The 25,418-nt window shown below is 29.7% G+C and overlaps 1 protein-coding gene across 1 annotated transcript in view; it reads right to left on the reverse strand.

Moving 5' to 3' along the window:
* Positions 1-10,118: 10,118 nt before the first annotated feature.
* LOC118444036 (ankyrin repeat domain-containing protein SOWAHC-like) overlaps positions 10,119-25,418 on the reverse strand; it is a 243,726-nt gene continuing 228,426 nt past the window's right edge. The window contains exons 7-8 of the mRNA XM_085663427.1: positions 10,359-10,457; positions 10,119-10,162 (exon numbers count right to left, since the gene is read on the reverse strand). Coding sequence (XP_085519553.1) covers positions 10,142-10,162; positions 10,359-10,457 — 120 coding nt within the window. The 3' untranslated portion in view covers positions 10,119-10,141. The remainder of the gene's footprint in view (positions 10,163-10,358; positions 10,458-25,418) is intronic.

Consider the following 25,418-nt stretch of genomic DNA (forward strand, 5'->3'; position numbering starts at 1 on the left):
TTTTTGCTTGCTCGCTTTTATTTATCCTTCTTCTTTTTTCTTTTTTCTCGTTTCACCCCTCCACCTTCCCCCCCCCTCCACCAACCCTTTTTTTTTTCTTCTTCTTTTCATTTCTTTTCCCTACATCGTGCATACGAGATTTACATATTATTCCACGTGAATCATATAGAAAAAAAAAAGAAAGAAATAAAAAAACAAAAAAAAGAAGGAAGTAGAAGAAAAAAAGAAAAGAAGCAAAATATTCGTCAGGTGCGAATGTAAACGTCGTTATCGTTGTTGATAGGATCGATCGTTTTATATGTATGTATGTATGTATGTATGTATGTATGTATGTATGTATGTATGTATGTATATATGTATGTATGTATGTATGTATGTATGTATGTATGTATGTATGTATGTATGTATGTATCTTAGAAGCCTTTCTATCTTTATCCATTCGACATATGTTTTTCGTTTTGTACATACGTATCTATATATATATATATATATATATATATATATATATATATGTATGTATGTATGTATGTATGTGTATACATAGTATCTATTGATTTTTATTCTTAAATTAATATATTTAATAAGACAGTACTATATTATACTTGTATTAATTTATTATACATATAAATATAAATATATATATATATATATATATATATATATATATATATATGTTTGTATGATATATATATATACATACACATAAATAAATTTTCTTCGTCACATGTAAATCCACAAGAAACTTGTTTATATTACGTATATATGTACATATCTGTGTAAATATCTTCTTTTTCTTTTTTTCTTCTGTCATAAACACAGTGTAAAAGAGAGAGAGAGAGAAAGAGAGAGAGAGAGAAAGAAAGAGAGATGGAGATTGAGAGAAAGCATGTCAATGAAAAAAGAAAACAAACGATCGTCCTTCCTCGTATAGACGTTCGCCATTTCAATCAGTTCGAACTCGTTAACGCGTAGCGAAGCGTAAAACGGCGCATAAGGTTCTTGCGGATCGTACGCTTGTCGCGGAAATGCGATTTCGCACGCTCGAAGTGATATCCATAATGGTGTACCATTAATTCCTCATTGTCTCTGCCATGGCTTACCTACCTTTCTCTTCTCTTTCTTTTCTTATCTATTCTTATGAACTTCTCTCTCTCTCTCTCTCTCTCTTTCTCTCTCTCTCTATCTCTTTCTCTTTTTGTTTAGTTTCCCTTAGTTTCTATTCTCCTTTTTCTCTCTCTCTTCCTCCTTCACTCTCTCTCTCTCTCTCTCTCTCTCTCTCTCTCTCTCTCTCTCTCTCTCTCTCTGTCTCTCTCTCTTTGTCTTTTGTATAAGGTCGCGCACTCGAGAGCTAAATCCTCGAATAAGATATGCATGCTTTGGAATAGCGAAAGTGTGCGATCGTCGAGAAACGGAGAGAACGTTGAAACGATAAAAGAAGGAGTCCATTGCTTTTCACCATGGCTCGCATGTTATACGCATTTCCGATCCTTTCTCTATCCATCGAGATCGTGTCTGACCCTTCACCTTCCCTCCTTCTATTTCAACTCACTATCTCTCTCTCTCTCTCTCTCTCTCTTTCTTTCTCTTTCTATTTTGTACGACTATTTTGCTTCTTTTTTTCTTTTTTCTTTCTTTCTTCTTTTTTTCTCTTTTCTTCTTTTCCTTCTTTTTCTTTTTCTCGTACGCTTCGGTGCACCCAAAAACCTTGAGACTATTGAATTTAATTTATTACTTTTATCGTGATAACGTTGTATTATTAAAGAGATGATTCGATATAACGAGAATTTTTTCGAATTAATAAATACGTACGCGATTATTAAACGATTTTGATTATTCGAATGATAGAAAATAATTTCTTTATGAATAGAATATAGAATTCGATAGAAAAGGGATCGATATAGAAATGGATTAACATTTTTATGTTTTTCATTATAAAATACTTTCGATTGCTATTGGATTTTAATTATTGAATTGTTTTTATTTTCCTAAAGATCGTACGATAACGTTGAAATGTTTTATAAACAAATATTGAATGTGCAGTATTGTACGATCCATTAATTAATGATAATCAAAAAATAAATTGAAAATATTTGATAAGGGGGAGAAAAAAAAATTGTTAATTACTGTATGTGATTAGGAATAAGACGATATACAAATATGAATTATATCTTACGTGTTAATCATTCAAAATATTTTGCTCGAAATTTTAAGATATCATTGAACGTTTAATATTTTTTCTTTTCTTTTTTTTTTTCTTTTCCTAATAATTTCTAATGATAATAACAATCATTAAATAAATAGAAATCTAATAAACACTACGTTAATACGAATTATATTTCTCATGTTAATCATTAGCAATATTTTCGTCAAAATTTTAAAATATCATTGATCATTTCAAAACTATTATCGTACAATTATCATATTAGATAATTTATAATAACAATATAATAATTAAAATAATTATAATAATATTATAATTACTAAATTAATGGAAATCTAATAAGCAGTACGTTAATACGAATAATTTCTCTCATGTTAAAATCATTAACAATAACTTGCTCCAAATTTCAAGATATCATTGAACGTTTAACGTTTTTTATTTTTCCTTGATAATTTTTAATAATAAGAACAACGATTAGTAATTAACATACAAAATGTAATAAATGAAAAAAACTTGACAGAAAAAAATGGCTATCTATCGAGTATGATTAGTAATAAAATAGTTTAATAAGAATTTATATTACTAATATTATTTATAATATATCAGATAACTTCATCAGATCATTTCATAATTAATATAACAGATAATTTATAATAATAATAAGTATCATTAAATTAAGATAAAACAATAAATAGTATGTTAATACAAATAATATCTTCCATATTAATAGTTGGCAATATCTTGATCGAAATTTCGATGGAAATTTCGTTAACCATTTAATATTTTTCTTTTTCTGATAATTTTTAATAATAATAACAATCATTAAATTAACAGATAAAAATCAGTAATATGTTAATACGATTAATATCTCCCATGTTAATAATTAGCAATATCTTGATCGAAATTTGGAAATTTCGTTGACCATTCAATAATTTTCTTTTTCTGATAATTTTTAATAATAATAACAATCATTAAATTAACAGATAAAAATCAGTAATATGTTAATACGATTAATATCTCCTATGTTAATAATTAACAATATCTTGATCGATATTTAAATATATCATTGACCATTTAATAATTTTCTTTTTCTGATGATTTTTAATAATAATAACAATCATTAAATTAACAGATAAAAATCAGTAATATGTTAATACGATTAATATCTCCCATGTTAATAATTAGCAATATCTTGATCGATATTTAAATATATTATTAACCATTTAATATTTTTCTTTTCTGATAATTTTTAATAATAATAACAATCATTAAATTAACAGATAAAAATCAGTAATATGTTAATACGATTAATATCTCCTATGTTAATAATTAGCAATATCTTGATCGATATTTAAATATATCATTGACCATTTAATATTCTTCTTTTTCTGATAATTTTTAATAATAATAACAATCATCATATTAACAGATAGCAATTAACAGTATGTTAATACGAATAATATATCCCATGTTAATCATTAGAAATATTTTGTTTAAATTTTAAAACGTCATTGACCATTTCACAATTATTACCATACAACTATTATACCAGTTAATTTAAAATAATAATAACATACATTAAATGAACAAAATCAAATAAGAAGTACTTTAGTACGAATTATATTTTTCATGTTAATAATTAGCAATAATTTCGAAATATCATTTCGATCTATCGTGATGTTAAAAAGTTTTCAAATCAAAAGTTATAAGCAAAAGAATGAAATTTGCTCGAAACAAACGTTCAATTTATGTTTTTGGTTCGTGAAAGATTGAATTCTATCGTTCTTTCTTCCTTTCTTTTTTCTTTTTTTTCTTTTTTTTTTTCTTTCTTTTTTTTTTCCCCATCGACCCTCTTTTTTTTGTCGAGGGATTAACGAAGAGCTCGGGTAACGAAGAGCTACGGATAAGCCGTACAGAAAAGTGCGACTGCCGTTGGAGGCGGCCGTGACGCGACGCTGCTGACAGATTACGTTTTGCGGCACGGTCTACCGTCTGTTACCAAAGCCGTCGGAAGAGAAAAAGGAACTGCGGCAAACCGAGGATAAGTTCATTCGGGTCCTGGATTAGTTGCTTACTGCCTCGTATACACGAATACACGGATATCCTGTCACTCACAAATATGCTAAATATATGTTGTAATGATATCTTAAATCTAATACGAAATATTTTAATTATATTCATTATTCTTGATCGTACGAATGTAATCGTCAAATGGAAGAAATTGTTCGATCAAATGTTTTGATTCACTTTTTTTTTTACGAATTTTTCATGGCATCGATGTTTTTCCTTATTAATAGATTTTTTTTTTTTTTAATTATTTTATTATATTTGTACGAATTAACGTTCTTGATTGTACGAATGTAATCATCAAATGAAAGAAATTGTTCGATCAAATGTGTTCGATATTTTGATTCACTTTTTTTTTTTGAGTTTTTCATAGCGTCGATGTTTTTCCTTATTAATAGATTTTTTTTTTTAATTATTTTATTATATTTGTACGAATTAACGTTCTTGATTGTACGAATGTAATCGTCAAATGGAAGAAATTGTTCGATATTTCGATATCCTGTCACTCACAAATATGCTAAATATATGTTGTAATGATGATATCTTATATCTAATACGAAATATTTTAATTATATTCATTATTCTTGATCGTACGAATGTAATCGTCAAATGGAAGAAATTGTTCGATCAAATATTTTGATTCACCTTTTTTTTACGAATTTTTCATGGCGTCGATGTTTTTCCTTATTAATAGATTTTTTTTTTTTTTTAATTATTTTATTATATTTGTACGAATTAACGTTCTTGATTGTACGAATGTAATCATCAAATGAAAGAAATTGTTCGATCAAATGTGTTCGATATTTTGATTCACTTTTTTTTTTTTTGAGTTTTTCATAGCATCGATGTTTTTCTTATTAATAGATTTTTTTTTTTTTTTAATTATTTTATCATATTCGTACGAATTAACCTTCTTGATTGTACAAATGTAATCGTCAATTGGAAGAAATTGTTCGATCAAATGTGTTCGATATTTTGATTCACTTTTTTTTTACGAGTTTTCAATGTCGTCGATGATTTTTTTTCCTAATCAAACGATATATTTATCTTAATTATTTTATTATCTGGATTTATTTCTTGATCGTGAACGAAAAAAATGTCGAACGGAAAAAATTTTTTAATTCAAAGTATTTTAATATTTTGATTTTAATACGACTTATTTTTTTTAATGTCATTACTTTTTCCTCTTTCTCCTTTTTTTTTTTTTGAGTTTTCAAGATCGTCGATGATATTTCCAATTAATCGATATATTTTTCTTAATTCTTCTATTATCCTCATTGTTATCGATCATACGAATATGAATCGTCAAATGTAAGAAATTATTTGATTGAATGAATTCGATATTTTCATTGAATTTTTTTAACGTCATTTTCTTTCGAATTTTCAATTTAATCGAAGTTAATCCTAATTAATCGATATATTTTTCAATTATCTTCATTATTTTCCATTAGACAAAGAAATGTCAGAGGAAGAAACATTTTAATTCAAAAACAATTAATATCTCGATTGATACACAATTTTTTTTCAATTCTTTTCAAGATCATCGATGTTTCATTGACATTAAAATGATCTTGAAAATTTCAGTAAGAATATATAAGATAGTAAGATTATATAATATCCGAAAGATCATCATCATTATTATTATCATCATTATCATTATCATTATCATTATCTATTATCATTATCTATTATCATTATCATCATCGTTGTCATCATCGTCGTCGTTGTTATCGTCGTCGTTATTATCGTATACACGAGGAAAATGCGTTAGCCTTTATCATCCAATCATCGTCGATCACAAAGTGTCGATCTCAACGAGCCCATGAGTAATCTTGATCCTTGTATCACGGTAAAATAAGTTTCATCGGTGCACAACATAACTATCATTATCGATGACTCTACGATGGTTCTTGTCATTGTGATTGAAGTAAACATACATACATATATATACATACATACATAAATATGTGTGTGTATGTGTATGTGTATGTGTGTGTGTGTGTATAACTTTAATGTTTATCAGAATATAAATTTTGTATTAAAGATGGTATCACAATGTTCAATAATCTCTGTCTATTCATTTATACTCGAAATTTTATATATATATATATTTTGGTATTCTTCAACTTATATATATAATTTATACATATATATATATATACATATATATATATATATATATATATATATATATATATTTTCTTTATATATCTTTTAACTTATATATACACAAACATATATATATACATAATTCATTATATACTGTATATAAATATTATATACATATATATATATACATAAATACATACACACACACATATACGCATATATATATAATATAATGTAAATAGTATATATATATATATATATATATATATATATATATTCTTTATATATCTTTTAATTTATACATACACAAACACATATACACATATACATATATATACATAATTCATTATATACTGTATATATATATATATATATATATATATATATATATATATATATATATATATATATATGCATATGAATATATATATATACATAAATACATACACACACACATATACGCATATATATATATATATATATATAATATAATGTAAATAGTAAATGTAGTATAATGTAAATAGTAATGTAAATAGTGTAAATAGTATAACTTGAAGAATATCAAAAATTTTCTTTTTCTCATGTAAGAAACTCGTTTCGTAGCGACGGTAAGCGAGGTACGATAATGTTTTAACAAATTGGCCATACTATTTTGCAACTTCTATTAGCATTATTTTGCATCGTGAAACGAGATTAAAGTAGAAAAGGAAAGAGGTAAAGGGAAAAACTAAAAGAAAAAAAAAAAAAGAAAAAAAGAAAGAAAAGAAAAGAAAAAAAGAAAAGAAACGAACGGAAAAAAACGAAATAAGAGTGACTGAAAGAGATAGATGGGTACATAGATAGATAAGTGGACAGAGATAGACGTAGAGATAGAAAGAGAGAGATAAAGAGAGAAAGAGAGAGATAAAGAGAGAGAGAGAGAGAGAGAGAGAGAGAGAGAGAATAAGGGAGTTAATGCAGCCCTGGTAAAAAAGATTTCTCCTTCCCTCGGATAATTGGGCACTGAGAATGCGGCCTCTCTCTCTCTCTCTCTCTCTTTCCCTCTCTCCCCCTCTCTCTCCCTCTCTTTCTCTCTTCATTCGATCCAAGTCGAAACTCCGAGTAAAATCGTACACACGGTCGCTTACGGTGCGCTTGTATACGTAACGAGATAATTAATGTACGCCGATGGAATTAGCCGATTTACATGAGAGGCGAGCGTGCGCCTTGACCGAGACTCCAAAGACGCGAAACGAAGAGGTAGACGAAGAAGAAGGAAGAATAAAAACGATGAAAAACGAAAGAAGAAGAAGAAGAAGAAGAAGAAGAAGAAGAAGAAGAAGAAGAAGAAGACGAAGAAGAAGAAGGAAGAATATAAGAAGGGAAGAAGAAGAGGAGGAGAGGAAGAGGTGCGCTGTGCGGGTGTCGGCACGGTCGTTTAACTTGCGTGTGCAAAACAAATGGCTTTGCCATTCCTTCGAGAGATCGTTTTACATTCGATTGGACGAGTGGCGATCTACGAGTTCTCCCTACACGATCTAGATAACTATTTATATATACGATAATCTTGAGATCTCGAAGAAAAGATGCTAGTCTTTTCTCTCTCTCTCTCTCTCTCTCTCTCTTTTTTTTTTCTTTTTTTCCTTTATTCGCGATATGAACAATTATCGTGATGATAAGGACAATAATCGGGGGTGGGAAAAAAGAAATAAAGAAGAAAAAGGAAAACAAAATAAAAATCCAAAAGAAAAGAAACAATGGATCGACATGATTCCATGCCTATCGGAAGATCGAATTTTATTTTATTTTATTTTATTTTTTTTTTTTTTTTTTTTTTTTTTAAACCTTCCAATCGTAACTTTGAAATTGTGAATTTTTTAATAACTTCCCTCCTCCTTCACGTTCATCTCTTTTCACAAGGAAGAATTCGAAATGGCATAACGAATGATTTTTTCTTTTCCTTTCTTTCTTCCTTTCTTTTATTTTTTTTTCTTTCTTTTTTTTTTCAATTTTCTACTTTTCTTTTTTTCTCTTTTCTTTTTCTTTCTTTCTTTTTTTTTTTTTTTCTTATATACGATCGACAAAAGCATAAAATCCATTTTAGGTAATTCAATCGTTTAACTTTCCGTACTATCGTATGTTGTCCTTACCAAAGGGCTCGTAGGTATCCACCTACCTATGTACCTATGGCGGCGGCAGCAGCCCTACGGTGTTTGTCGCGAGCCGCTAACGAGCATGGACCGTTCTCTCTCTCTCTCTCTCTCTCTCTCTCTCTCTCTCTCTCTCTCTCTCTTTCTCTTACACACCCACGGTCACCGTGCTTCTCTTTCTCTTTCTCTTTCTCTTTCTTGGCCCTCGCGCATCCTGGCTTACATAAGTCTTATAAAGAGCAAAGCGGTGGACCACACACATCTGATCCTATCTGCGGACTTCTCTGTGCGCTTCGTTTGCCCTTACCACTCTTTCCTTCCTTCCTTCTTTCCTTCCTTCCTTCCTTCCTTCCTTCTTTCCTTTCTTCCTTCTTTCTTTATTTCTTTCTTTCTTTCTTTACAGTAACCTCGACAAACTCTCTATTTCCTTTTTTTTCTGTCTTTTCTTTTTTTTTTTTTATTTTTTTCCCTTTTTTTCTTGTTTCCTTTTCTTTTTCTTTGCTTTTATTATTCTTCTCTCTCTCTCTCTCTCTCTCTCACTCACTCTCTTTCTCTGTTTGTCTATCTCTTTTTCTCTTTATTTCTTTCTCTTTGCCTCGCCTCAACATCACATGTCAGATGTCTATCTTATAATTATATGTATACATATATATATATATATATATATATATATATGTGTTGGATGATATAATATTTACACAGTGTTAACGTCAATAATAATCGGCCATATTTATATTAATTTTTGATTTATCGATGATGAAATATTATTATCACGTATTTTTAATCTTTACTCATTAACACACGTGATGATATGAAATTGTACAGAGATGTGTTTTTACAAATCTAATTGAAAATACGTTTTGTTAATTGTTAATTGATTATAAACGAAAGAAAAATAGTAATTCCTTTTTATGGTTTTTTTTTCTTTTCTTTCGTTTCGTTTTGTTGTTCTTTTTGTTTAGGTTTCTTGATCTTTTCTTTCCTTTTCTCTCTCTCCCTCTTTTATTTATTTTTTTTTTTTATCATAATGGTATTAATACTTCGCTAATTATGAATCATAAGGATCTTTATTGTTTATTATCATTCGTTATTGTTTTCGAAAATATTTCTGTAATATCGTAAATTTCTATACAATTTGTCTAATATTTAAATAGATTAGAAAATTAATTTACATTAAATGATAATTAAAAATTATAATAATCATTTTTGTATTATTATTGAATTATAATTTTACTCTTGACTCTGTTTTATCTAAACAACTCTTTGTTTAGCAAAAAAAAAAAGAATTAAAAAAAAAAGAAAGAAAATAATTATCGTCAATTATCTTGATCAAGTATCTGAATAAAGATAGTTTAAATTATTATCTTAACTTTATCTTCTCTTTCATATAATTGATCTTAATTAAATATAGATACATGAGATATCAGAACACATATACACTGATCAAATATATATATATATATGTATATATATATATATAAATATTATATTATATTAAATATATTGTATTCATTATAATAAATTATTATAATGATATTATCATATATATATATGATTTCAATTGTATTAATTAATTAATTATATTTATATATTTTAATATATAATAAATATATAAATATAATTTAATATATAATAAATATATAATAAGTCATATAATTTATATGATTCAATTTTTTTAAAAACTACTTACCCCATTCTGCGATGAGACAATGAACAATCAATCGAACCGAGAACAAAAAAGATAAAAAAATTTTTTTTTTCATATCAAACATTCCATACCAAAAAGATAATTATAAACATATCCATCATAAACGTAATATATATGATATAAAAAAAATTTCATATTATAAAACATACATTTAATATTTATATATATATTCAAAGATATTCACCGTGGTTACGTTCACGTCCTTGATGTAGTCCCTGTACGTGCCAGCAATCATTTTGACGATGTTCTCGTCGCCATGTTTCGCGGCCCAATGCAAAGCTGTCTGTAACAAAGATAATGAGGGAAAAGGATTAGAATCGTGGTTGGTCCAAGCTAGAGATAAATGCGTGCCTTGCTAGAGAACGATGATTTTTCAAAACGAAGTAAGCAAGGAAGAGGTAAGGGAACAAGGGTCGGGTGGACAGGGATTGAGGGAAATGGCTACGATGATGGTAGCAGTGGTGATGGTGGTGGTAGCGATGATGATGATGATACTGTTGATGATGATGGTAATGGTGATGATGATGATGATGATGATGTTGGAGACAGTGGTATTGGTAGAAGTAGGTGGTGAACGTGTATTCAGGAATGAATTCTTTTTTTTTTTTTTTTTCGAAAGAAACTTCGAGAACTCGAAAGTCGAGCGTCGGTGGCCCAGCGTGTAGACAAGACGCGAGCAGCTGTAGCGTATTTTCAGAAAGGGACACGTGAGACACGTTGAAATATTTGCGAATTAACCACGTCTAGCATCCCGACGGACCGGGATGAATGGCGACGTCGTACGGCACTCCGAGAGAAGGAAGATACACTTTGAGAGTAGTCGATTACAGTGTTAAATAAGACAGAGGAATGAGAAGGAGTTGGGTTAGGACGGATGGGCGGGGAGGGGGTGGGGTAGGGGTAAAGGGGGAAGGAACAAGCGAAGTGGGAGGATGGGGTTAAAGAAAGAGAAAAACAGAGCGAGAGAGAGAGAGAGAGATAGGTGGTTGAAAAGGTATAGAGGAAGAGAAGGAGTAAGAAGAAAAAATAAAAAGAAAAAAAATGAAAAACAAAGAAGGAACCAAAAAAAAAAATATATATATAACCGTGGATTCTCGAACAAGCCAGAAGTCGAATTTGGCCGTGCTCAAATTACTCTCTTAATTCGTGTGACTTCCATTGAAAGATCTTTCAAGTTGAAAAGACGTATAGGTATGTAAATTCTTGGCATGATTCCGAACGAAGATTAAGATATATATATTCCTTTTTTAATTTTTGAATTTTTTTTTCTACTGAAAGAAGGGAGAAAGGCGGAAGTAGAGAGAGGGGGAGGAGAAAGAAACAAAAACAGACAGAGAGAGAGAGAGAGAGAGAGAGAGAGGATTAGGAAGGTATAGGAAAGAGAAAAAAAGAAAAGTGATAATAAAAAAAAGAAAAAGAAAGAAAATATAATAAAATGAAAATAACTTTTGGATCATCGAACGAGCCAGAAGTCGAATTTGTGCGTCTGCTCAAATTACTCTTTTTAATTCGAATGACTCCATTGAGAGATATTTCAAGTTGGAAAGAGGCGTATAGATACGTAAATTCTTGGCACGAATCCGGACGAAGATTAAGAAGATATATATATATATATATATATATATATATATATATGTATGTATACATGTGTATATATATATATTATTAAGAATAAATAATTATTTAATAATTTATATATATTATTAAAAAAATTGTTTATTTCTCTTTCTTTTTTTTTTTTTTTTTTTTTTTTTTTTTATTGGAACGGTCAAATAATCCCTTGTTATTTACTTCTGTGTTATAATGCGAATAAAATTATTTCAGAGATCGATCTACGTTCGTTATATAAACATTTAAGAAAAAAAAATATGTACATATATAATAATAATAATAATAATAAAATTTCAATCATACATTGGAAGAGATTTGATAAGGAGGATAGTGAGAGACGAATGAAGAAGGGGTTGGGGCGGGAGTGAGCGAGAGAATCACGGATAAGGTAACGTTAAGTTATCAAATTAAAAAAGAACGAAGGGAAAGAAAAAGAAAAAGAAAAAGAAAAAGAAAAAGAAATAGAAAAAGAAATAGAAAAAGAAAAGGAAAAACGAACGAACGAACGAACGAACGAACGAACGAACGAACAAACAAACAAGGAAATAAAAAAAGAAAAAGAAAAAGAAAAGAAAAAAAGAAACGTTAATCAAGATAGATATTCTCTCTTTTCGCTTACACGAAGGAGGAGGTGAGGTTGAAAGGGGTCAACTTGCTTGCTTGCTTGCTTGTGGAGGAGGAGGTGGAAGAGGAGGAGGAAGAGGAGGAGGAGGAGGAGGAGGAGAAGGAGCAGAGTGCGAGAGAGGAGAAAAGGGTGTGAGCAAGGGGGGAAGAGGGGGATGGTGGTGTCCCAACGTTATACAACGTTGACGTGAATATGATATCACGTTCGTTGGAATGAGGGTAACGAAGAAACGTAACGCGTAATGCGGAAAGACGAGAGAAAGAGGATAACCATACAGTCCGTGGTTGAATCCACGGAGACATGCGTTTTAATTTTCCCAAAGTCGGCAAACCGCTATAGCGCTAACGTCGTCGACGCGGACGACGAGGGAGAACGCGAGCAGCAACGTCCAAGGCTAGATTAAAACGAGTGTCCAGTCTCTCTCTCTCTCTCTCTCTCTTTCTCTCTTGTTCTCTTTCTCTCCAGATTCATGCGGGGGCGTCATAGAAAGCAAGCGTATGGACGAGGGTCCGACGACGGCGGCGGCGTGTGCGGACTGCGCATGCTCGCGAATGCTATACGTTCTGGACCCTCTGTAACGATGGAGACAACCTGCAGGCAAGCTCATTAGCGCTGGAAAAACTCATCCTAACGAGGCTACGTACCTAATGACGAGAATCTCGCGCGCGAGCTCTTTCTCTCTCTCTCTCTCTCTCTCTCTCTCTCTCTTTCTCTCTTTTTCTCTTTCTTTTTCCCTCTTTTTTTTTTTTTCAACCTCACTTACATACTCACTCTCACGTATGTATGAACGTGTTTGCACGTTTTCACGTACAGTATAATTCGTGTTTGTGAGTTTAATCCCTTCCTCAATTCTTTTTTCTTTTTCTCTATCTCTCTCTCTCTCTCTCTCTCTCTCTCTCTTTCTCTCCATATCGTCAACCCATTCCTCACTTCCATCCCCTCATTATACTTCCTCACCCACAGAATCGTCGTCGCTTTCTATCTACGACTTTGGCCCTCTATTCACTGTTAACGGTTTATATACATATACATATATATATATATATATATATATATACATATATACATAGATATATATATATCTACTGTAAATTAACGAGCATCGAGGATTGGTAGAATATACTACGATGTACATACTTGATACGAGATATTAGAGGCCACGTGGCTGACCAATATCATCTCGACTTCGATGAACGGGACATTTTCTTCTTCGAAGTACGAGATTACAACTTACAACCCGTTAGAATCGATTTCATGTATATATATATATATATATATATATATGTGTGTGTGTGTGTGTGTATGTGTGTATCGATATCAATAAAAGTTTGGATTAAAGTTAATTCTTTTAAAATCATCCCTACTGTTAATATATTGTGTATATATATATATATATATAGGGGTACCGGAAAGTAATGCTGTTTTCTTAAATTAAATTCAAACGAATAAATTTTTTAACAAGTTTTTATTTTTAATCACAATCAAATATCGCGCAGAAACGACATTACTTTCCGGTCCACCTAATATATACCTTTTCTTTTTTTTTTTTTTTTATATGCATCTATGTTGTCTTCTCGATTACAATAAGTAAATATGATTTTAAAATTGAAATAATGTGACAAGGATGTGTCGTTAAGTTAAATTCGAAATTTTATTGATATTAATTTAAAATTGTCAGATAATAAGAATAATATATAATTGTCAATTAATTTTGAATATTTGACATTTGACATTGTATTAGGATTAAAAATAAAATATTCTCAGTTAAATGGTAAAGAAATTAAATAAAGTTATTACCATTTCGAAGAATCGAAGAATTTACGAAACAATGTACCAGAATATTTTCTTTTTTTTTTTTTTTTTTTTTTTTTTTATTTATTTATTTTCATGACACTAAGTAAATAGTACGATAAGTTAGGCAAACAAAAAGAAAAACAAGGCAAAGCTGTTCCTATCAAAAAAAAAAAAATAAAAAAATAAAAAAAAAAAATAAAAAGAAGTGCCCATAAACGTGTCTACAATTGAAATAGTAAATATTTAAAAATAACATTTGTGTCGTTCGCTTTTTCTCGTCCGATTAAAAAATTATACATTTTAGAATAACATTTTTCATCGTTTCATTATTAAATCATTAAATGAATTAATAATTTAAAAGTTATTAATTAATTAATTAATTAATTAATACATTTCGAATTAATTCCATTTTATTTCATCTATTAATTAATTGTTTCATAATAATAATGAATTAATAGATTTTCAATTAACTCTATATTATTTTATTTATTAATTGATTGTTTCATCGTATTAATTAATTAATATATTTTTCATTAATTTTAATTTCCTCGAAATTTTTTCATTTGAAATATCCTTATTAAATTCCGATGAATTCGAGGAGTACAATGACTACGTTGAAAATGAAAGATAGATCAGATGTAAAAACTAGAGCGAGATAGAGAGAGGAGAGACAGATAAATAGATACATAGATAGATACATAGATAGATAAATAGATAGATAGATAGACAGAGAGAGAGAGAGAGAATGAGAGAGAGAGAGAGAAAGAGAGAGAGAGAAAGAAAGAAATCAAACGACGCATAGTACAATCTCAAGGTAACAACTCGAATGCATCAAAGCCTCACCCGCGAGTCTTAACGAGTACACAACCGTGTCGTCGTTGGGAGTACACTAATTACGGCCGATTAAGAAAGACGGTGGTCTCAGCAACGTCCAAACGACTAGTTTTCTCTCTCTCTCTCTCTCTCTCTCTCTCTCTCTTTCACCCTTCCTTTCTCTCTATCTTTCTCTTTCTCTCAGTGAGCGGTATGATGGTGGAACATACAACACCGGAAACGCAGACTAAGAAATAGGAAAAAATTCATGGACGACGAGAGAACAGGGACGTCGAGGGTAATCGGATTAATGCGAAGTTACCATGAAAGACGCGCTAGGATATCTCATGGTGGGTTACACGAAATGAATTTCTTTTTTCTTTTTTTTTTTTTTTTTTTTTTCGTTCGTTCGTTCGTTCGTTCGTTCGCTCGTTCTTTCTTTCTTTCTTTCTTTGTTTTTTCTTTTTTTTTTTCTTTTTCCTTTTTTGTTTCCCTCCCTGTTGGTCCTGGCAACGGTCTGGGGACATCGTCAACGTTTACGCGCGAATGCGTATGTAAGTATACATACGTAAATACATACAGGTACCTATATGTATTATATATATATATATATATATATATATAAATATATACATATATATATATATATATATATATATATATATATAGCTAGGTACGTAGGGGTCGTACGCTCGAGAGCTGCCGTCTACTTGCAGCCTGCTAACGAAGTTTTATGAAGCGCGATAGCGCCATACCTACGGCATGCCGCGGACTTTGGCGCTCCTTAATTTGTGAATCCTGTGCGTAGTGTCGGCACGGTTCTGCCGCAAAAGAATGGTATGTCGGCCGACAACGTGATATATCTTCGCTCCTGCGTTCTGGACCCCGAAGATCCTCTTCGGTGGACTCCGCGTGTGCGAAGGATATCTTTTCTTGGCTACACGGTAGCATTCTCCTAATTCTTATTATTTCCTTTTTCTTCTTACCCACTATTCTTGGATAAAGAAGAAGAAGAAGAAGAAGAAGAAGAAGAAGAAGAAGAAGAAGAAGAAGAAGAAGAAGAAGAAGAAGAAGAAGAAGAAGAAGAAGAAGAAGAAGAAGAAGAAGAAGAAGAAGAAGAAGAAGAAGAAGAAGAAGGAAATAAAAATTAAATAAATAAAGAGAATAAAAGACAGCTTTAATGCGCACGCGCGCGCGCGAGAACGAAAAAGAAAGAGATGGTACGTGAGAAAATCTATGAAAAATCTTTCAAAGCTTCCTCCAATGAAATATTCGAATTCCATTCGGACGGTAACGCGTGGAATTCAACCTCGTACTTACCCGCCCTCCCTTCAACCTACCCATCCAACACCTAGCTTCGAAACATCCATTTAAAATTTCTCAAGCGTACAAGATCGATAGATTTCAATTAGCACGTTTTGTTTGATTCAATCAATAATACGAGCATTGAATAAATCATTTAACGTAATCTAAACTATCAAACTCGGGGAAAATCGCGGTTAAAATAATATAAACATAAGATTATATATATATATATATATATATATATATATATATATATATTCAGTGAAAAGGTATGATGAAAGAGGAGTACGTAGTACGGTCTTATAAAAGTTAAACCACGTTTTCTTTACTTTCGATTATTCCGCAGAGAGTTGCCGTTCGAATGGAGACCCTGAAGAAGAAGAAGAAGAAGAAGAAGAAGAAGAAGAAGAAGAAGAAGAAGAAGAAGAAGTAGAAGAAGACTCTTATTTTCGTTCGGATTCCGCACCTCTCGTAAGACAACGTGTGTTAGGCGTACGCACACGAAACTATGTAGTCGCGGCTATATAGTTGTCTCCTCGTGGGTACTGATTAAGCCGGTCGGAGGAGCAACGGCCAGCAACAGTAACAGCAGCTAGCAGCCAGCAGCCAGCTAGCCAGCAGCAGGAGCAACAGCAGCCAGCAGCAACCAGCAGCTACCGCGGGCTCTGATGTATGCGAGCGATACAGATATCTCCGGGAAGGAATTTGCGTTGAATTAGCGTATAATCGGCGGGCCGATCTGCTCATACGGAATCCCGCCGCCCCGCTTACACGTGTCCCGAGAGCTGTATTCTCTGCGCGAACACAATATTTAGTGGCCGTCGTCCACCGTCCTCCTTGGCGAACCTTCTCTCTTGCCCTCTCTCTCTCTCTCTCTCTCTCTCTCTCTCTCCTTCTCTTTTTCTCAAGCAAGAAGACCTTCTTTCCTTGAATCCCGTGGGATCTTCTTGCCGGTTGGTATGCAAGACGCAAACCCATGAACGTACACTTCGTCGCCAAAAATTTTTCCACCAACCCGATCGCAGTTTCTTTTAACATGCTATATTAAGTTTAATGATCCTTTTTTTTTGAAACGTTCAATATTTGAATGTCAATAGTGTCAATTTTCATTTATTGACTTTGTTCTCGTTTTTTCTTTTTCTTTTTCTTTTTCTTTTTCTTTTTCTTTTTTTTTTTTTTTTTTTTTTTGTTGATGACATTGTTCAAGGCGTTATGACGTATGGTACACCTAAACGGTCCAAATAATGACAATTTTTGTGACTTTTATTTTTGTGATTCTTTTTTATTAAATATTTATGGCTATGTATACTTTGAGAAATATTTTCTAACAAATGATATTCTCTTTAATCCTCTCAATAAAAATATTTTTGAAAATTCGTATTTTTGTTTAATATCTTGGAGCTGATTCTTCCGACGCGTCACATAAGTTTAATGATCGTTTTTGAGCGTTTCAATATTTGTACGTTAACAGCGGATTTTAATGGACGATTTTTTCTTTTTCTTTTTTTTTTCTTCGTGGATGAAATTATTCATTCGAAAAAAAAAAAACAAAAAAAAAGGAAAAGGAAATTTTTACGATTTCTCTTTTGTAAATAATTTATTTCATTTCAATGAAAGGTCATATTGAAATATTTATGATTAGTCTGTACTTTGATGGGATATTTTTTAATAAAAAAATCAAAATGATCTATAATCTCAATAAAAATGTGTAAACAAAAAATTCAAATATCTTTTCTTTTCTTTTTAAATTTTCTGGATGTATATATATATATATATAATCTCTTAATAGAAAAGATTGAACGTATCAAATCTATTACAGAAATAATCCTAGATTTAACTCATCAGTTTTGATCTAGCATATATATAATTTAATGATGTTTTTTTTCTTCAAGTTTTCATATTCCCTATCCGTGAATAAGATATATTTAATGATTAAATGAAACGAATTAGATGTAACTCCGACACAATTTTTTCAACTTCTGCAAGCATTCCTTGTTGATAAAATTATATTAGAATATTATAATTTTTTTTTAATAAAATATTATTACTTAACAATTATTTATGAGCTTTCGTATTCTTGTAAATATTACTTCGGATTATTTTTCTATCGTCGATAATATCAATTAATTTAGATCAATTTATTGAATTAATAACTCGCATTGTATCATGGAACGTGTTCTTTGTTGTTAAAATTTTTTTAATACGATTGTAATTTGTTCTTGGTATGTTTGTTATAAGATAAGAATTTTTTATGAGTTCATTTTTGTTTATTTCGTCAATATTTTTATTAATTAATGTTAAGTATTTTATAAGATAAATTGTCAGTATATATATACATGAATATTTTGATCAGTATTTATAATAAAATTATACATAGTATTAATAATAAAATTATACATACTGATCAAAATATTTAATAATATTATGTAATAATATATTACATATCAATAATATAATTATATCATAATAAAATAATAAATATAGATCAAAATATTTAGTTATAATAATCAGTACATAATATAAATGATCGGTATAAATAATAAATATAAATAATAAAAAATTAGTATAATAATTAATTCAGTTAATTATGAATATTGATCAGTTATTTAACTGATTAAAATCTGAGAAAAATATTGAAAAAAAATATTGAAAAAATACTCTTTTCAAAATATTCATTCAATAAATGGCAATATTAAAAATTTTATATTACTTATTGATTATTTTTTCTTTTTTTCAATAGATAAAATTAAATAAAGTAAAATTTAACGAATAACTTAAATATAATCCTTATATACAATATAATCAAGAAGCAATCAATCGCAGTTTATTTTAACATGACAAGAATGAACAATTTTTTCAATATTTTCTCATTCCTCGTTAATTAATATCGCGGAAAAAGTTCTTTCAATCAATGAAAATTGAATTGAAATGAAAACGAATATAAAAGAAATTATTAATTTAGATTCAACCAAAAGGAACGTGCTTTGCGTTGCAAAAATTCTTCCAATTAATCGAACCGTCTTTTTCTTTATTTTTTATTTATTTTTTTTTTTTTTGGACTAATCGAACTAATTGGATTCGACGATCATTTGGCGAACTTTCATATATTTTTTTTTTTTAATAGAAATGCGAAAGCTTTTTCTTTTCTTTCTTTCTTTCTTCCTTTTTCTTTTTTTTTTCTTTTTTCTATTAATGAAATTAATTAATACAGATAGAATTTATAGTATATCTTAATTATATTCGTATAAGTAATATAATGAATAAATAAATAAATAAATAAATAAATAAATAAATAAAAAATAGGATTTTAAAATTATTATTTTTATGATATTTCGCAAAAAATACATATAAGTACTATACATATACCTATTTAATATATATGTATACATATATATATATATATATCTCGATATCCGATCGAAAGATCAAATGAACATAATCAACAGTAAATTTAGTGATATCTCATAAGCATCGCGTACTCGTTGAAATCAACAAGGTCCCGGTATATAAGATTCCCCGGTGTCTCGGTAGATTCCCTTAACTCGTCGGGCCAATCTCATTCGCGGTAAAGATCGTAGACGGTTAAGAAAGAGGTCGGATTTATATACGTACGTACATACATACATATATACAAATATATACGCATGCATATATACACATACATATACATACATACATACGTATGTAAGTGCATACGTAACGTACGTACATACGTAAAACAAGATCGTAGATGGTTAAGAAAGAGGTTGGATGTAGGTATATCCATACATACATACATACATACATACATACATACATACATATATATATATATATGTATGTATGTATGTATACATACATAAATACGAACGTATACGAGCAAGGGATCCACGATTTCTCGTGGCTATTCGCGGTGGGTCGTCTCGATCCGATCCCCGGCGTCCGATTCGATCTCTCCAAACTCGATTCCGGGAAATTCAGTGTGTGGGAGGAAAAGAAATAAAAAAAAAAAAAAAGAAAAAGAAAAAGAAAAAGAAAAAGAAAAAGATACCAGAAAGGAAGAGGAAGAGGAAGAGGTGGGGTGGGAGGAGTATAAATGGAGGAGAAAAAGGAGGAAATGGAGATGGAGATGGAGTTAGAAGTGGAAGTCATCAGGCGCGTGTCTTCCGCGATGAGAGAGAGAGAGGGTTAAGAAAGTTTCTAAACTGATGGTTGAATTGAATAAGTGTAAGGATGATGTCTCAAGTCTCCGGTCACGTGTATTTCCAACTAGACGACGACGACGACGACGACGACGACGACGACGGCTGACGACGGCCGACGGGCGTCGAGATGTCAGATCTATCGGCGCGTGCTCAATGGCGCGTGTCTTTGCCTCTTGATCAAGAGACTTCATCTTTTATCTCTCTTTCTTTCTTTTTATTTTTCTTCTTTTTTTTCTCTTTCTTTCTCTCTCTCTCTCTCTCTGTTTTGCTGTTTACCTGGCATGCATCGCGATCGTACGACGTGACAGGTAAACACGCATGTATATTGTACATACGTTGCCGTTGTGATAATCTTTATGCTTATGAAATTCTTAATGATTTATCTTTCCCGATAGATCAAAGATCTATTAGAGGAATGTTAAACTCTTCATAATGTAAGTAGTTATTTAATATCGAACGTAATACCTGGATATTAGATACATTATAGATATTAAATTATTTATTTTTTCATAATAAGAAATTATGAATAAATAAATAATTATTTTAATTTATTATTCAATAATTATTCAATTATTTATTTATTCATAATTTCTTATCATGATATAGAAAGTTAACGTTCGTGAAATTATGTTTTTATATAATTTTAATAAAAAGAAAGGATTAAAAATCTGTATAATTTTTTGTTATGTGTGTATATAAATATATATATATATATAAAAATTCGATTGGTAGAATACAAACTAATAATAAAAGAAATAATTTATATATTTCAATAAAATACTTCAGAATATAAAATTCATCACTTATAGATTTTGACAAAATAAAAATATGTGACCATTATAAAAAAAATGTCATATCAACTATTTTGATAAAAATCTAATATTAAAGAAATTAATAAAAAAAATTACTACAAATCAAAAATATTTTAACATAAATTATGTCAATCATTTTGGTAGAAATCTAATATCAAAAATATGCAATCATTATAAAAATATGTCATATCAACCTTTTTGATAAAAATTTAACATTAAAAAGATTAATAAGAAACTTATTACGAATTAAAAAAAAGTGTAATTATTATCAAAAAGAAAAGAAAAAAAAAGAAAAATAGAAGATATATATCATCAACCATTTTGATAAAAATCTAACATTAAAAAGATTAATAAGAAGAAAATTACTATTTATCATTAAAATTGATTTATTTTTAATTAAAAACAAAAAACATGAAATTAGTCTTTAATTAATTAATCATTCAATCAATCAATCAATCAATCAATCAATTAATTAAAAATTTATTAATAAAGAATAATTTATTATTAAAATTAAAAAAATAACTGATTATTGTGTGCATAAGTATAAACCAATAATAAAATAAAACCATTTATATATTTCAATTAACTCATTATACACCTCATTAATTGTTATATATTTCAATAAAATATATCAGAATAAAATTAATTATTCATACAATCCAATAAATGAAATACTTCAAAGTATAAAATTGATCTTATTTATAGATTTAGAAAAAATAAAAAAATTAGTTTCTTTTTTATTATTATAAACAAAATGTCATATTAACCATACATACATATATATATACACACACACACACACACACATATATATATATGTTATATATGTGTATTTATGATTTTCAAGCAAGCTATTAAATAAAAACTAATTTCCATTGCCGTGTTACTTGTAGTTTACTATACGTTAATGTCGAGATGCACAAATAAGATTTTAACTACCAAGAATATCTTTTATTTCCTTGAATTGCGTCAAGTAGGTGTGTTACCATGATATCTAAGAAAAAGATGAATATATACATAGGTAATAGATAAACGTGGCATATAACAGAGAGTGAACTTTCGCGCCTCGGTTAAAAGATATATACAGGATGTAGGAGGTGTCATTAGCATAGCGTGAAAGAGCCCGTGCTTTATGATTTATCCGTTACCTCTCCCACTTTACTATCGTTTCATTCTTCCACCACCTCTTACCCCTCCGCCATCTCCTTCTCCACCTTTTTCTCTTCCTTCATCCTTGTCTCTACTATTATTTTCCATTCGGCAATTTCATCTCCACGCTGAGTAAACACGATCTCTAACCTTCCTAACGTGAAAATGATACTTGGATAAAAAAAAAAAGAAAAAAAAAAAAAAAAAAAAGATTTAAAAAAAATCCAGAAAGAAAAGAAAAGAAAAAATATGAAGAAAGAAAAGAAAAGACGTATAAGTATGAAAGGATTAATCGAGGTTATCTCGTGCCAATCTACTCTTTCGCAATAGTAATCAAACATTTTTTTCATTTTATCTTTTAATATTTTAAAACATTGCAAATGAATCACGAGGATTTTTGTGTTTTTAATTCTACAATTTCGTAAGGCTAATCACGAGAATTCTCGTATTTGCGTTTTAGGCATTTAAAATGACGCGGTGTAATAGAAAATGCAATTTTTTTTTTTTTTTTGTGATTACAAGCTTCATTTCGGGAATTAAAAGAAATGATGATTAATCCCTTGTTCTTAATAATAAAACTAACTTGATTTTTTTTTTTATATCGATTGGATATTTTGTAATAGCGTTCAATGATCAACGGAGAACGATGAAGAGTATGATTAAAATTTTGAATAAATTTATTGACAATTTTTCATATATTCCATGTGAAAATTGATCATCCTGAAGATGACATTGAAAGGAATGAAAAAGAAATAAGGAGGATGAAACATAAAAAAAAAATAAAAAAATAAAAAAAGAAAAAAAGAAAAAGTAAAAAGTAAAAAGTATGTAAAAAAGAGAAACACGTTACGTTTGCTTTTTTCTTTTTTTTTTCTTCTTTTTTTTTTGGTTCCACTTAATATTACACAGTGTTTTACGTAGTATCATATCTCAAAAATATAGTAGAGATTATTATAAGAATATGTAATAAATAATATTGAAATGTCAGAATTATTGAATTTTAAGATGGTTACTTTAAAAAAAATCTATGTAAGAGCTTTTTTTTATTTTTTTTTCTTTTTTTGTATTGATTCACACAATAAAACATAGCTGGCCATTGATTAAAGTTAGCAATAAAATTGCAATCAAATCCTTTAAGAGAGAAGAAGGAAAAAAAAAGAAAAAGAAAAGAAAAAGAAAAAAGTATAGATCACGAAAATTCATCGAGCGCAAAAACGGAAATGAAAGAAATCCTCGGTTATTTCGTTAAACTCGACTTCCCACAGTTTCCTCCATTATACGAACATTTAATATCGTTGAACGGTATTTTTTTATTTATCTTTGCCTTCCTTCTTTCCGTTTTTTCTGTTTTTTTTTTCTTCTTCCAGATCGCAAAGTGGCTATTTTACGAGACCCTGGTGGCCTCGTAAAACAAAATAAAAAAAAAAAAAAAAAAAAAAGAAAGAAGAAAAAAAAGAAAAAAAAAAGAAAAAGAAAGAAAGAAAGAAAGAAAGAAAGAAAGAAAGAAAGAAATAGTCTTAGTCGGCACGCGTCTTGTAATCCTACCGATTCTGGACATTCAATTCAACGTTGTTACGCCTCCCTATAACTGACGTCGATAAAATACACTCACCGATCTTGTTGGGGGATCGCGATCGTACAATGTTATCATTCGGCCATCGAGCCTGCAATTTCGATCCGCACTCGGCAAAACGACAGGATAGACAAGAAAGTTACCGTCTAACAAATCGACGTCATTTCCTTCTACACGCATACTTGTGTACAGTTACGCTTATAAAATACATAGAAACATACGCAAATTTATATATATATATATATATATATATACACACATACATATATATATATATATATGTCCATACATATATACAGATATACAAACATACGTGGATACAGACGTGCATATATATAAAAGGGAAATAATAAAAGACCTGGTCTGTCGGATCGCGCAAACGAGCTGTAACCAAAATTCACTTTGTGAGATATCCGCGTAAACGAGCTGTGACTGCCGCCAAGATTTTTATCCCTCGGGACATCGGCAAGAGAGAAGTTCTCCTTCTCTATCTCTATCTTTATTTCTTTTTATCTATCTCTCTTTCTCTCATTTAATACACCTGTAGATTCTTCAAATGGATAAAACCCAAGAAAAGGCGATAGTTCCGAGCCCGTCCCTGTAGAATTGTGAAACGTTACATGGTGGAACGTGACGCAACGATCTTTCCTATCTATCTAAGTAAATACATATGTACATAAGTAGTTAGATACTTATATATATATATCTATCTATGTATGTATGTATGTATTATACATGTTCATAAACGTTATCGTTGAATTATACGGTATGCCCTTACCTTATAACCAATTAATTATACCTCATGACCACACCTTTCTAACTGGTGAGAAATTAAAGAATATATATATATATATATATATATATATGTGTGTGTGTGTATAGATATATAAAAACTTAACTTTTGGTATCAACGACCTTACTTAAAGATATTACTTATTTTCTATTTATCTAGTCATACCTTCTCCTTGTTGTTAATCTCATAAGATTTCTACCGATTAAATATATTAAATAGTCGATTCTTTTAGATAAGCGATATAACGAACCGTGTTTCCTGCGTGTATTACTAGCATAAAGATTTGTTAGCAATGCCATTATCGAGGTGCCTGCTGTATAAAGAGGATTTTATACGATGATTGAACGAGTTTTTATGTTAATAAGAATTTTGATTAAAGATCTTAACGCGATTGTTGCATTGTTCACGATAATGGGGATTACTTCAGTCGTTAACAAATCTTCAATCCCTTTTATTATTCTTTTTATTTATTTATTTATTTATTTTCTTTTCTTTCTTTTTTTCTTTTTTTTTTTCTTCTTCTTCTTCTTCTCCTTTTCTACGATCAATAGGATTGAAAGTCAAACAGAAAGCTTCTTCTTTTTT

Source organism: Vespa mandarinia, chromosome 21 (assembly GCF_050613455.1).
Source record: "Vespa mandarinia isolate Hongniang chromosome 21, ASM5061345v1, whole genome shotgun sequence".
Taxonomy (NCBI): Eukaryota; Metazoa; Arthropoda; class Insecta; order Hymenoptera; family Vespidae; genus Vespa; species Vespa mandarinia.